Below are 15,400 nucleotides of genomic sequence, written 5' to 3' on the forward strand. Positions count from 1 at the left end.
TGTATTACAACATTAAAAGCCACACTTGACAGATAATAGCTTTACTGAATCAAATATGATAAACTTCATGATAGGTATTTAATAAAAAAAAAAGATGTTTTTTTCTGTTAACAGCTTTTTAAATTAGAATGATAATAAAGTTATAACAACCATAATAACAGAACAAAAAAATGTATATGCCCACATCATTTCTTGCTTAAGCTTTTTTTTTTCTCCAGCATTTGGTGATATAATGTGACTCATGATCATCTCAACTAGAGGTCACATGACCTTCCTCCTCCAAATAAGAATAGCTGGCCTGGTAAACATCATCAAGACTACCTACTGATAGATGCACATTCGTGTCTATAGTCAGTGGATGAAACATTTCCTTCCGCACGTCAATATAGACATGGACGTCTGTATTGTTCAGCAGTAACTCGACCTGTTCATAAGCAGAACTGTCCACCCAGAAGGCTTGCAAATAAAATATTTCAGAATTCAAGCTGGCTTTGACTGGATAAGGCTGTTCAACATAAGTAACATAAATATGATCAACAAATAATGGAAACTGAATGAGCAAAAATAATTTTTTATCTCCAAACAATATAATTTAAATCCAGGCTAACATTAGCTTAGCTGTGATCATTGTAATATATACAAATTATTTAGTAAAGGAATCTATATGTATTATTATTATAATTAAAAAATTTAAGACCGATAGGGAATATATATACATACACATACTAGCCAGATATGACCCGCGGCCATTGGGCCTTAGTTTGGATCTACTGGATTGACTTTAGATCTATGTGAAACATGGAGAATGTTCCATTCAATAAAAATAAAAAATGTAGAGAGTGAAAATGGGTTTACACGATCAGCCGACATACTCATATCAAATATAAAATACTGTGAAAACGGGTATACCTGATTTGTTCAAAAGTTTCCTTCTTTAATAGAGATACAATAAGGTACTTTTTGTCTTTTTTAGGGCCCTCACTACGGTCCCCATCATGATCTAAGGAGCTTTTATGCCAAGTTTTATCAAGACTGGTCAAAACATTTTGATTTTTATTCAGGACATACATATATACACCTTACTTTGTCCTTTATATATATATATATATATATATATATCAAGGTTAGAATATATGTTAATTAAGATCAAAGTTTGTTTACAAAAAAAGGGTAGTCATCTGCTGAATAGAATAGAGGTCATATAGTTTTTGTGATAAGATATATTTATATGAAATCTAGTGACATCATATTAAAAGTATTTATTTAATGGAACAAATGTCTTTAGACTTTTATGAACATCTGGAAAAATAGTTCAAGGATTATTACTATTTTTAACAAGAATAAATGTATGTTTGCAGGACTATCTCTCTTTCTATATAAATATTTCATTTTTGGCATCAAAGTAAAAGTTGAAGAATCATAATAATTATATATCTAATTACATATCTCTAGAAGATATAATTGAAGTGTAGGAGCCACAATAATAAGCCAGATTGTTACAATCTGCAGCATTTAACCAAGGGGAATGGGTAAAACTTAATGTCACAAACTTATTTCACATTCATAAAACTGGGATAAATCAAAGGTGATAAATGGGGACTGCTGACATGACAATGGCAAAGTTAAGTTTTGTTTGAAATGACAACAAGGGACAACCGAAGAGTTTTATAAAGCTACCTAACACAAGTCAAGAAACTATTGGTTGCAAATTTAAGCCTAGTCCTAGCCAATTAGGAGAACAAATCTCTTGCAAATAAAAAGTATTTAATAAGAAGATCCCATGAAAAGCATTAGGATGGCTGCCTGGTCATGCGGTGTGCGCGCTGGACTGTCGTTTGGATTTATCGATGGTCGAGGGTTCAAATCCTGCCTGCTCCCATCCCCCGTCGTCCTGTGGGAGGTTTGGACTAGGAAGTATACTATCTTCAACTCTGAAGGAACATCCAAAACATGTACAACATTTTTTTACAAGTAAGGTAGAACAAGAAAATATAAACACTTTAAAAAAAAACAAAGCTTATATTAAGTGTAGTTGTATCAATTAGTTTGGATCAGTCATATAATTAAATTTGTAATAGATCTAGACTAACAATAAAAAGCTTTTATAAAAATTAAAAAAGGAGGCAACAACCTGAATTTAAACTCATGGCTCAAGCCAGTACAGTAACCACTCTGCTAGTGGAGAGACTATGAACACAGAAGATTGTATAGTTATCTATTTTTCTATAGTCTCCTATTTTTCATGTTGTGCTTACTAACACTGAGACGACAGTTATAAAGGGGACTAATTTAGCTTATACTACTACTTCAGTCAAGTATAAATTCTTTCCCTTGTTAAACAAAATAATTAATTACCAGTAGTTAATTGACTAATTTTTTTTTTTTTTATTGTTTCATAAGTTGTCAGGTAAAAGAAATAAATGTGAAAAATATCAGTTTCATGTGAGATTGGGTGTGGGAAAAATTACCTGTACAAACATTTTACCAGGCAGACAGACAGAGTGAGTTGATATAAGCTTTGTAAAAACATGGACATGTTCTTTAAGAATTTCTCACTACATAGCAAAAACTGAATATCTTGTACATGTTTAAGATGTTCTTTGATTATTCATATTTTACCTTGGTTAAACTTATTGACAAGACATTCGAGATATATTTTAAATTTTTTATCATAAGACTATATGATTCGAGGACCTGTAGAGAAAAAAACAACTTATTAGATTATCAAATGGAATTCATTTAGCATTAGCTATGCTTGAGGGATGTTACCCATACAGCAGTTCCCCCCGCTCCAGGCAGCTGATGCATTGAAAGGAATGGCAGGAGCTGCTACAGTTGGGTTCTGAGTCAGTGCAGGCTCTGCCAGGGTGTAGCATTGTGTTTTGCAAACTGCCTAAGGGTTCCCAGCTCCTGATGTTTCCTCAGGGTTGACTCAAAAAGCCTTTCTGATGTTTAGGTTTATGTGAAAGGCAGCAGAGGTTTGAATTCTGAGTTTTCCTTCTCCTAAGTGGATAGCCAACCAAGGCTAATGAGCCCCTCCTGCCCAAAGCTTACTGGTTTAGGTGCCAGTTACTTGCCTTTGACTGGCGGACTCACTATCTGAGCCACAGACAATTATATATACAGTAATTCTTCACTACTTTGCTGTTAATGTTTCGCCAATTCACTACTTCACTTTTTTTCAAGGGGACTTATAACCGCTATATAGCGGCTTTGAAAAGATGAATAGCTAAAACAGTGAGTTCAATTAAATGGCGATGTCCTCTGTTCCAAAGTTTAATGATAATTGCAGTGTTGCACATGACTACATTACCCCAGTTGGGACCTGCATATTTTGTCACATCTAATGCAGACAAAACCATTTCTATTTATCCTAACCCTGGAGGGTCTATTAAGTTTTCTCTTCCTCTTTTGCACATGATTTTGGAGAGGGCTTTTTTTTTGGCCTCAAATATGTGTCCCACAGTTCTTGTGAGAATTCTCCAATTCCATCAATATAAAAAAAAATTATTCTATATTTTTGCTAGTAAAAGCCCATTGTCAGAAAAGAGAGAGAGAAATAGAGAGAGATGCAAAAGAGAATAAAGCTCTAGTTCTACTTACTGTCACATCAAATGGCATTGTGTAAATTTTCATCCTAAGTTCAGTAGGACTTGTACGGTTACTAATCGTCATTAGATATTGTTCAATTACTACAGCAGCTTTTTCCAAAATAATAACATAGACGCTAGTGCATTGAAGAGAAAGTCTTTTTGTTATTTTTTGAAAAAGTGTAATGTTCAAATGTTAAAAGAATGGTAATTTTACTACTCTTTTTTATTATTAACAATTATGTTATTTTATAAAATACAGGCGTTACTTCAACAGAAACAATAACTAAATCCTATGTCATGCATGTTAATCAATTACTTAAATTCTGACTCAGGCAACCCATTTCATGCTCTAATAGCACTAGGGAGGAAGGAGCATTTGTACAAATTTGTCCAAACATATGGAACCAGGAATGTGCCATTATTATATAAAAAATATTGAGAAAAAAATATGAAACAATATTGTTAGTGCTTTATAAAGTCCATTAAAAACAATGTGGAACTGATTTAATTCTCTCCCTTTTTCTCCCTTTCTGTGACATTCCCTGTTTTATAACATCACATTTTAAAAATCATTTACATAAAGCTGAAACATGACACAGACAGACTCTACCAGTAACATTCATAACACTTACATCTAAAGTTTAAAAGATTTTAATGAATACAATGCAACCAAGACACAAAGTAACAGCTGAATTCACCTGAGACTCTGTAGATCATAATATTCACAGTAGTAAGTTTTGTTCAGATCAAAAATCAGCATTATAACTTTTAACAACAGATACTGGGGATAATAAACATGAAACAAAAAATATTTAAAAAAATAAACAACAAAGCTTATACAAAGTGTAATTGTATCAATTAGTTTGGATCACTCATGTAATAAAATTTGTAATAAATCTAGACCAACAACAATAAATCTGAGCGATTAATAATATTTTTACCAATTGTTTTTGTTTAGTGCTTTATCATGCTTTTAGCTATCTCAATACGTTATGATCCTATCACTTATCCAGACCACTTGGGATAATGGGGGATGGGGGAAGACAGGGATATCTGGGTGAAATTTACGGCAATGGTTTTTTAAAGTATTTCCAAAACAAAAAAGGGTGAATGAACTGAATTCAAACTCGGGGTTCATGCCATCTAGGGCTGACTCTGCTAGTGAGTTACTTATGACTAGAGAAGATCATATAATTATATACTGTTTGTTTCAATTTAGAGCTATATATATATATATATATATATAAAGAACAAGGATGGACTGTTTCCCCCTTTTTTAAAATTAGAAATTAAAAATGTATCATTATGAAACAATGATAGAAGATGGAGTCCTCTCTGTGATCTACATATTTTGTCACATTCAGTGCAGACATAACCATTGCCTGCTGGTGGTTTAGATGCTCTTTTCAACATCTATGTCTGTCATACATAAACATTACTTTTTTGTTATTAACTGTATTATTCTTATATTTTATGATCTCCTATATTTCATTTTATAGCTCTCTAAGCCAAGAAAACAGAAAGAATAGGTTAGTGCAATGCCTACTCTTTGTGCAGTGACACTTGAGAGAACCAGTAAACTTGCTTAAATCCTGACAAGTGTGCTCACACACACCCATGATCTCATGCATATATAAATATACATTCCATGTTTTTTTAATCCTAATTTTGATCAACTTTTGATTTCAAAATATTTCCTATGCATCTCTTTAATGTACAGATGTACAGTGAAACAATATTTCACAATTGATTTTCACCCATTAAATAACTTCTTTAAACTCTCAAGGAAGGTGTAGAAATTATCAACAAAAAAATGAATTTTCTCATCAAAGAAGCTTGTATACAAATATAGATGTGTGAATATCCATACTTAAATAAATATGGCATAGATCTCTAAGCTAATTTATTTTTTTTGCTATAAAAATCTATAGAAATACATTTTCAAAACTTACTATTAGTTGCATATCTGCATTCTGAAAGTTTCTGACAATGTCTGACAAACGATGCAGCATAGATCGATACTCAGCCAGCACTATGTTGCTGTGATCCAAGTCTAGAAAATGTGCTAATATTCTAGCAGTCATCTGTGAAAGACAGGTTAAATGTTTCATGTATCTTAAATGCAACAAGATTGCCAATGTTAAAGAAATAGGTTTCCTACTGTGAATCTGACTGTACTAGAACCCCAAAAAAATAATTCACAAAGATGTTTTGTAAAACCTTTTCCATGTTTCAGAGTTGAAGATAATTTACTTCCTAGTCCAAACCTCCCGCAGAATGACGGGAGATGAGAGTGGGCAAGGGTTTGAACCTGGGACCATCGATAAGTCCGAATGACAGTTCAACACACAAACTGCACAACCAGGCAGAGAAACTTGAGTCACAAAAAAAAATTATCACTCTGACTTTCCACTCGGCTTCCACACATGTTCAACTGGCTAGCACTAAAATAGAACACATTTTCACTTGGCTATCCCATATTTTTACTTGATTACCACACTGGATACCAAACAATAGCTTTTGGCTACCACACATGATTTCAAAAATAATTTTAACAAAGTCTAAAAATCAGTGAGTGAGAGATAAAGTCTGTTGAGTCCAGGGTTTTATGCTTCAACATGGCTAAATTGCTAAAATTTTAAAATTAAAGATCTTATAGAACTCAGAGGCACAAAACTGACGATATCCATGCCATGATGTTATCTGGCATCTAGCAATATCCATGCCATAATGTTATCTGGCATCTAGCAATTTCCATGCCATGATGTTATCTGGCACAAACCAATATCCATGACATGATGCTACTTGGCATCTAGAAATATCCATGAAATGATGTTATCTGATACCTAGCAATATCCATGCCATTATGTTACCAGACACCTAGCAATATCCATGAAATGATGTTATCTGGGATCTAGCAATATACATGTCATGATGTTACCTGAGAGAGAACAATGCTGGCAGAAGAAAAACACCAGAGAAGAAAAGCAAGGCCCACGACACTAGCTCCAGCTGGAAAAATGTGCCCAATGTGCAGCCAAACATTCTGGGCTCACATAGGTCTCACCAGCCACATGAGGAGGCATAAATCCCCAGTGCAACGCCCTCAGCCCCCTGGATGACAAAGTGGTTATCATCGAACAATGATGGACGAACTATATCTACCATGACATGGTATTACCAGGCACCTAAGAATATCAATGCCATGATGTTACCTGGCACCTAGAAACCTCTGCCCACAGAGCACAATGAAGCTATAGTGGTTCAATTTTTGTTGATGTGATGTAGTCAGTGACTTGCCTTTCAGATATGTAATAGCGCCACAGGCTGTAATACGATGGGTATTGTTGTTTTGGAATTCTAAAGATCATGGACACATTTATTTCTCATTTTTAGTACTATAAAAGTACTTTTTATAAAAAATAGTGCTCTTACCGACTGAATCTTTTCAGGATACTCATTTTGCACAGTTGATGCTATGGAAAACAGAGGCCGTAGTAATCTGTAATCGTCTGTTGAAGCTGTTGAGACAGATGCATTGTGAGAGGCTAAAAAATCATTTTCAAAGGAATGGGGGGGGGGGGGGGGGGTTAAGAGCTCAAGAATAACAAAATTCTGGGAATATGTGCTGTGCAACAGATACAATGAAATGTGTACAAATTCTTGTTTGAAGATGTACAGCTAGTTATAAATTGTAGGTGAATTATCTAAAGGAAAAAAAAACTACTAATTACTGCCATTTATTTAAAAAAGGGCAGGGTTTAGCACCCTTTCTGCCATGTTAACTAAAATTAATTAATTAGTACTCATTGATTAATTAATTGGTTAATTTTTGGACTGATTCGTGTACTTCCATCGACCTCAACTTAATCAGAGTATATGGGAAGTTGGATAAAAACTTCTCAAAACTTAAAAAGGGGATTAAATACATATATACACATCCACATCTCTCATTAAGTAGCAGTTATCCCCTTATTTTGATATCAAACAAAAAAATTAATCACCAATAATTAATTAACTGATTGGTTAGTTTTGTTTTATTGATTCTTGTTTTTTCAGGTACAATGAATAATTGTGAAAACTTCAACTTGATCAGAAAATGGAAAATTGGAGAAAAACAGGTCAAAACTTCTTACCAGACAGACAGACAGATATACAGACAGACAGAGTGAGTTGATATAAGTTTTGTAAAAAAAAAACAACAACTCACCAAATCTTTCAACAATGTCTTCAATTTCTGACATTACTTTGGTGGTATTGTAATAGAATATTATGTTCTGTAAAGGAAAATATTTTTGAAATTACTCAAGAGTGGATAGGTTCTTCAATCATTTCTAATGGGTACCTAGCTTCTGTAGGATAGGAACGCCAATAAGTCATTGTACAGTCTACATAACACTTTTCTTAAAAAGGAGTATCATAAAAGAAGGATCCTCACTCCTTTTGACCACTAGATCTAAAAATACTTTATAGCATTACATTATGGAATAAATATAAAATAAGTAGTTAACAGAAATTAGGCTTTGTAATGATATACTATAAAGACAGACATTTATACTAAAAAAATTGATTACTTATATTGACTTTATGATAGCAAAGGACAATGGAGATTTTTTTGGTTGCTCATGGACCCTGATATTTATGTATTATGATTTTCAGTATGGTGAGATTTATGTAAGGCACAAGATATTAACGCATATCATAGCATTTAGATGTATCATAAAGACATTGAGATACATAGAATAACTGAGTTTAACACTTGTACAGCAATATTTGGTAACCTAGACATTGAGAATAATGGTATTCAAAACATTACACTACAGGCCCACCACATTTGCAACTAATGTTGAAGTTATTTCCCTTTTAAAATATCAATACCAAACAAAATAATTAATTCCCAATAATTAATTGACTAATAGGTTTATATTTCAATTGTTACATGTTTTGTTACGTACAATAAATAATTGTTTAAAGTTTCAATTTGATTTGAGAATTGGTGAGGTAAAGTACAATTATCTAAGGGGACAAAACCCCAGATATTTAGCCATATCTAGGGATACCGAATAGTTTCCATTTTTGGTATAAAACAAATTAATTAATGACCAGTAATTAATTGACTAATTGGTTAATTTTTTAAATGATTCATATACTGTCTTCACCAATAATTAATTGTGTAAAATTTTCAACTTGATCCAAGAATAGGTTTGTGTGAAATAATGTTTTCAAACTATTTTACCAGACAGAGTGAGTTGATATAAGCTTTGTAAAAAGCTGTTATGTGTTGCTTGCTCTACCTGATGGCTCCTTTGCCTTACATGCTTGTTGTACTCACCTTTGTAATAAACATATACTTCTGCAAGTAAGCAAAACCACCAAATGCACCCCCAATGATTAGACCTGGCAATTCATTTGCAGCTAAATGAATGTTAAAAACTGTTTCCACTGAGCTGGTGAGGAGATCCGAGGTCTCTCTGAAATCTGAAGGCCGAAGGAAAGAAATGTGAGAGTGGGAAGAACGAGAACTAAATAGTCATGAATGTGAAAGGTCTCTACAATGGTAAAAAGAAAACAAAATATGCTAGACTAGACTGACTAGACCTATTTGGCTTGTTTTATGTCCCTTACCTTCTCAAAGTGCCTTGATCAAAAACTGTGTTTGTTAAAGGTGACATATATATAATATATATAGTAATATTTTTAGTTGTAGTAGTACTAATAGTAGTAATATCAAGTAAAATTTTAATGATAAGTTTAATGTATTATTTTAACAAGTTTTAATTATCCCGAAAATTTGTAAGAAATTCAAAAAAATAGCTCTTGGAGGAGGATGGCATTTCAGTGGGAGGAATAGTCAAAAATAATACTTTATGGTTTGAAAGTCACAGTGATCAGTAAGTGATTGTTTTGTGAGTGAATAGAGAAGACTGTAGAGAGTTTTTTAAAAATCGTATTGTTGTTGTTGTTTTTTTTCTTTATTTAATTTTTATTGGCGAGGAGACAGTAATTGTGTTTTTAATATTGGATATTTTGAAGAGATACTTATTTTAATTAGTTGTTACACTTTTGCAACAATATTTCTGCACAGATGTAATAGATATGCTCACATACTCTTGGAGTTTTTTCCTGCGCCTTTACCAATAGTGCCCATGAACTTTTTTCTTACTGTACATAAATAAACTATGTGTGTCAGTAAACAGAATGGCTGCCTGGTCGTTCGATCATCTCGATAGTCCCCAGTTCATACCCTTCCCGCTGCCATCCCCTGTCATCCTGCAAAAGGTTTGAGCTAAGATGTAGATCCTCTTAAACTCTGAAGGGACATTCCAAACATGTCAAACATTTTACAAACAAACTAGAGTTGTGATAGAATAAAGTAATATATAGTACTCACAACAATTTTCACATGTAAAGTTTCATTATCAGAAGAGCAACGATAATCTGTTTTAATGGGAAGTATGGTTGAGAGGCTAAGTACACTTAAACTTGGCATGGCTACCTATGAAGGGGGCTCGAGATTAGACACCAGACTTGATCAGATTTGTGTTTACAGAGCACCGAAAGACAGCACAAAAAACCTTTTCGCAGATACCCCCCCCCACACTGGTACACAAATGAGATGATTGAACCATAGCGCTCTGAGCATGCTATACGCATGAAAGTAGTGGCTATATAAGAGCTATAATTTAATTTAAATGGGAATGGGTTCTGTCTGGATACTGGATGTGGTTTCATAGTCAGTTAGTGGATAAAGCCATGTTTCCCACCTTGCATGACAATTAACAATTAACTACACAGCAACCCAACACTTATCATCACTTCCTCACATGTGTTTCAGAAACACAAACGATGAGACAGCTGGAATATATCAAGATCAGGAAGCAATGCAATAGACAAAGTGGCACATCAGCAAGAGCACTTAAATACAGTACTGTGAAACGACAAAAAAAAGTCCAGATATTTGATGTTCTGGATGACTGACGTCTGGATAAATGACGCTCTACTGTACTATCATTATAATTTGATAAGACTTCCTTGAATTTTTAACACATGTAGTTAATAGATGGAAAAAATACAAATATACTCACTGAAAGTATTAAAAAATAATGGGTATGAAGATGGAGATGCTTTTAATACACTAGATGTGTTGATTCTAAAGTAGAGATGTCGAATCGTTTCATATCTATGTTGTTTGTAGAAACCTGTAAATAAAAAACACACCAACAAATGTGTCTTAGGGGTAAATAATAATAATTATAGCTTTTATATAGCACTACTTTCATGCTTATAGCACATAATCACATAATCCGTTACAAAGAAAGACGAGAATACTGGAATACTAGCTCACTGACAACTAGTGAGAAGCAATACCATAATAATGGAATACTAACTCACCGAAAACTAGTTAGAAGCAAGATCATAATAATGGAATACTAACTCACTGACAACTAGTGAGAAGCAAGACCATAATAATGGAATACTAACTCACCGAAAACTAGTTAGAAGCAAGACCATAATAATGGAATACTAACTCACCGACAACTAGTGAGAAGCAAGACCATAATAATGGAATACTAACTCACTGACAACTAGTGAGAAGCAAGACCATAATAATGGAATACTAACTCACTGACAACTAGTGAGAAGCAAGACCATAATAATTGGAATACTAACTCACTGACAACTAGTGAGAAGCAAGACCATAATAATGGAATACTAACTCACTGACAAATAGTGAGAAGCAAGACCATAATAATGGAATACTAACTCACTGACAACTAGTGAGAAGCAAGACCATAATAATGGAATACTAACTCACCGAAAACTAGTTAGAAGCAAGACCATAATAATGGAATACTAACTCACCGACAACTAGTGAGAAGCAAGACCATAATAATGGAATACTAACTCACTGACAACTAGTGAGAAGCAAGACCATAATAATGGAATACTAACTCACTGACAACAAGTTAGAAGCAAGACCATAATAATGGAATACTAACTCACTGACAACAAGTTAGAAGCAAGACCATAATAATGGAATACTAACTCACTGACAACTAGTGAGAAGCAAGACCATAATAATGGAATACTAAGTTATTAATAATGAAGAATATTAACTTGAAAATATTACCTATTTAGATCATATAAAATAAGAGATCAAAAATTTGAGCACCAAAATAATTACCTACCAACACTAGGTTGAATGATGATAGGTTCTGTTTGAGGTATGTCTGAGATCCTAAATGTCCGTATAGAATATGACCACAACTTCACATCTTCCTCTTCATTGATATATGTTACTAGATAGAAAAAAAAACAACTTAGCAGAGGTATAGCTAGGTTGGAGGAAGGGGGGGGGGTCCAAATCTGAAAATTTGTGGGCTCCCACACGAGTGTCCGAAATGTGTTTTTACATTAAATATTACGTCATTATCTCATGTCATGATGTTGAATGTGAAAATGCAGGGGCCCCCCGGGGACTTCTAAATCATTAGTTACGCCACTGAACTTAGTCACAAACAAAAAGGGTTAACTTCTATATAAGTTATAATATGCGAAATGAAATTTAAATGTGCTATAAGAATCTGATAAAACTCTTTAATTCAGAAAGCAAATGACATAGAAATTCAAAAAAAAATGTTTTAAAATTGTCACATTCACCAGCAGGAACTGAGCAGGTGACCTAATCATAAACCTTGTTCATACAAAAGAATTACAACTAGGATGCGACCAATTCACTAGTAGTAAGAATGCAAAAAAAATGTGGTTTATGACATCATGAACTCTAGAAATAATTACCCTGCAAAGATTTATCTAGTTTTTCAGTAGGCACTAGGTTTTCAAAATCATCAAATAGAGATTTCAACCCAATTGAGATGATGACCTCATAATCCATTTCCATTGATAGTGGAGCTTCTAAAAATGTGTTATTTCGCCTCACAGAATACAGGTTGATGTAAAACAATGGCTGTCTTATCTGCCTCCCTTGGCATTAGACATCTATTTTACATTTGTCTTTGATGAATATGCTTGGCTATTTTCTTTCTACTGTGCTCTTTTTATTTACGCTGCAGCCTCGACTATCCTAGTTCTTACACAAAAGCCCCAACACCACAACCCCACGCTGGCCGCCCCTTAAACCCAAAAATATCCTGTAAAAAATTCCAAAAGAACTATTCACTCCAGATAGTCTAAATGTTACAGAGCAGATAGGAAATATCAGACAAGGAATTTAAATGTTTGTGATTCTGTAACAGAAAAGGGCACAGAATACTATGGAAAAAAAGAAATGGGAGGACTTTTATTTCTATTTACTCTGTAGAAATACTTTTTAGAAGAGTTTTTAAAATAAAGAATACAAAGAGAAAGTTTAAAATGGCAATATCATTGTTTTATTTGTTTTGCGTAAAAAAAAAAATAATTTGTGAAGTGTATTTAAGATTTAACAGTTATTTAATGATGCAGAGTTAAAAAAAAAATTACCACCCCATTTGACCCCATATTTTTTTTTTTTTGAAAATAGATAAAAATCTATAGTTAGATAAAGCAATGATGCTTACCTAATAATTTGTACTTACAGAAACATATTACTCTGAATTTTGACATTCTCAACCCCAGAAGGTTTATACCATAGTAGAATGATTGATACTTTATGTAATTGAGGTCTTGTAGGGACCAATTACCATTCTCACTAGACCTGACCAAAAAAATGTCATTAAATTTGTCATTCTAAAAACCAAACGAAGAAAGAAATATTTGTTGAAATACAAAAAAAATGAATTCCAGTGAGCTACAATTTTTTTAAATGAAAGTCTGTGGAGAATAGAGTTCTAAGAGAGGAGTCAGAATTGTTCTATGACTTAAAGAGGCCAACAATCTTAGTGAATATGTTCTACATGAAGTTTTAGGACTAATCTCACATGGTTACTTTGTAAGAGTAACCATACTATATTAAGATAAGATAAGATAATTTTATTGATCCAATCAAATGGAAATTCAGTTTGACTACAATTGACAACCTCAATATACCTTATGTTATAAGGTTACATGTATAGTGATACTTGTAATGTTATCTTATAAGGTTACATTTACAACAGCACCAGTAAATTTATCTTAGCTTGTTACATTTATAATATTACTTGTAAAGTTATCTTAGCTTGTTACATTTATAATATTACTTGTAAAGTTATCTTTAGTGGTTACATTTACAATATCAGATTGAAGTTATTTGATGATGTTACATATATTTATATATCCCTCACCTGTTAAATAATGTTACATGTATAACATCACATATAATGTATTTAATGCTTTTATATATATATATATATATATATATATAAAGTTATCTTACGAATTTATCTTAATGATAGCCCATGTAAAGTTGAGGTAGTCCCTCTCTAAATGCTCACACATAACACATGCAATGGCTAAGAGCAGTGATCTTGTGGGTGTAATTATTCTCCATTGGTTCGAGAGTCGTCTAAGAAAGTCAAAATGCAATAAATAATTATCAAAAATTATTATCAGCTGTACAAAGAAGTCTTTTGAGTTGGAAGGTAAATGTAAACTTATACATGGATATGAGGATCCAAATATAATCAAACTATTTAGCCACACCAAGCACACAAAAACCACATGATGGTTTTTCTGTTTACATATGTTCCTGTAATCCTTGATAAATGTGCCATGGTTAATGCCTTTTCATCAAAGCGCTTGGCCTTAATCTTATCATCTAAGGCATAACTGTATTTTTTAAAATTTTCTTAGTAACATATCACACAATGCTATATCTTCCAATGTAAGATAATAAAATATCCAAATTAAATGCTGTAGATATCCTAAAAATTAATTTGTAGGTTATGAATTATTGTATGTTGTAAAAATATGACTTTTAAAATAGATACCCGTGTATAAACAACAATGGTATTAAATACCTTAAGTCAAATGCTATAAGCATGAAAGATCTAAAATCAGTTTAAAAAAAAAATGAATCTAAAACTAGACTAAGGATGTCAAGATGTTCAAAGAGGTATACCCAGAATGGGGTTATTTTGTCCTACAGATGGATAAAAGATGTGTATGAAAATACTTCATTGCTGCTTATAAACAAAGCAGAAGTGTAATTATCCTAAAATTACTAAAGACAAAAAATTGGAAAGTAAACATATTAAGTTAAATCAGATCAAAATAGTGAATAGAATAAATGAGAAATGGACAAGCTCTCATCCAAATCACAATGATGCCTACTATAAGCTATCCCAACAAGGTCAATGTCTAATCTTTTGCCTCAGAACCACAGAATAAGATAACATATTTACCGGAAGCTCAAAATTGGAATCAGTGAAATCTGTCCATGTGGAGTGTCACCAGAGAATACTGACCATGTCCTTCAAAACTGCATTCTTTACCTAGAGGCCCATACTAGACACTGGCCCCAAAACACCCCGATAGAAAGAAAACTATATGGAGAGCTCCCTGATTTGGAAATCACTGTGCAGTTCAGCTCACATACTAGTCTAGTCATCGGAACACTCCAACATAACAATGAGAATGAGGAAGAAGAAGATCAAAATGATGATCAGGCTTCATGATGATCTCCTAACCATTGTCAAAAACCAAACAAACAAGACAAAGATCCACAGGGCTTGCCAAGACCTTTATGCAAGGAACAATGCCAGGGAAAAGAAAGGCAAACTAAAGAAACAATACATACATATATTAAACATAAATGAATAACAGCACCAGGGACCAAGTTTTTAAGAGAGAAAGTAGTGAATTAAAATGCTACGAAAATAAGGGACTGC

The 15,400-nt window shown here is 33.1% G+C and overlaps 1 protein-coding gene across 3 annotated transcripts in view; it reads right to left on the reverse strand.

Moving 5' to 3' along the window:
• LOC106054822 (uncharacterized) overlaps positions 1-15,400 on the reverse strand; it is an 87,918-nt gene that overhangs the window by 42,939 nt on the left and 29,579 nt on the right. For 2 of the 3 annotated variants that reach the window (XM_013210881.2, XM_056004196.1), the window contains 12 exons: positions 13,948-14,076; positions 13,172-13,290; positions 11,783-11,893; positions 10,679-10,792; positions 8,926-9,071; positions 7,804-7,870; positions 7,029-7,114; positions 5,546-5,677; positions 4,292-4,374; positions 3,604-3,727; positions 2,620-2,694; positions 326-505 (listed from right to left, as the gene is read on the reverse strand). In XM_013210881.2, coding sequence (XP_013066335.2) covers positions 326-505; positions 2,620-2,694; positions 3,604-3,727; positions 4,292-4,374; positions 5,546-5,677; positions 7,029-7,114; positions 7,804-7,870; positions 8,926-9,071; positions 10,679-10,792; positions 11,783-11,893; positions 13,172-13,290; positions 13,948-14,076 — 1,366 coding nt within the window. The remainder of the gene's footprint in view (positions 1-325; positions 506-2,619; positions 2,695-3,603; positions 3,728-4,291; positions 4,375-5,545; positions 5,678-7,028; positions 7,115-7,803; positions 7,871-8,925; positions 9,072-10,678; positions 10,793-11,782; positions 11,894-13,171; positions 13,291-13,947; positions 14,077-15,400) is intronic. The other variant, XM_056004195.1, reaches the window with a different exon arrangement.

This window comes from Biomphalaria glabrata, chromosome 11 (genome assembly GCF_947242115.1).
Source record: "Biomphalaria glabrata chromosome 11, xgBioGlab47.1, whole genome shotgun sequence".
Taxonomy (NCBI): Eukaryota; Metazoa; Mollusca; class Gastropoda; family Planorbidae; genus Biomphalaria; species Biomphalaria glabrata.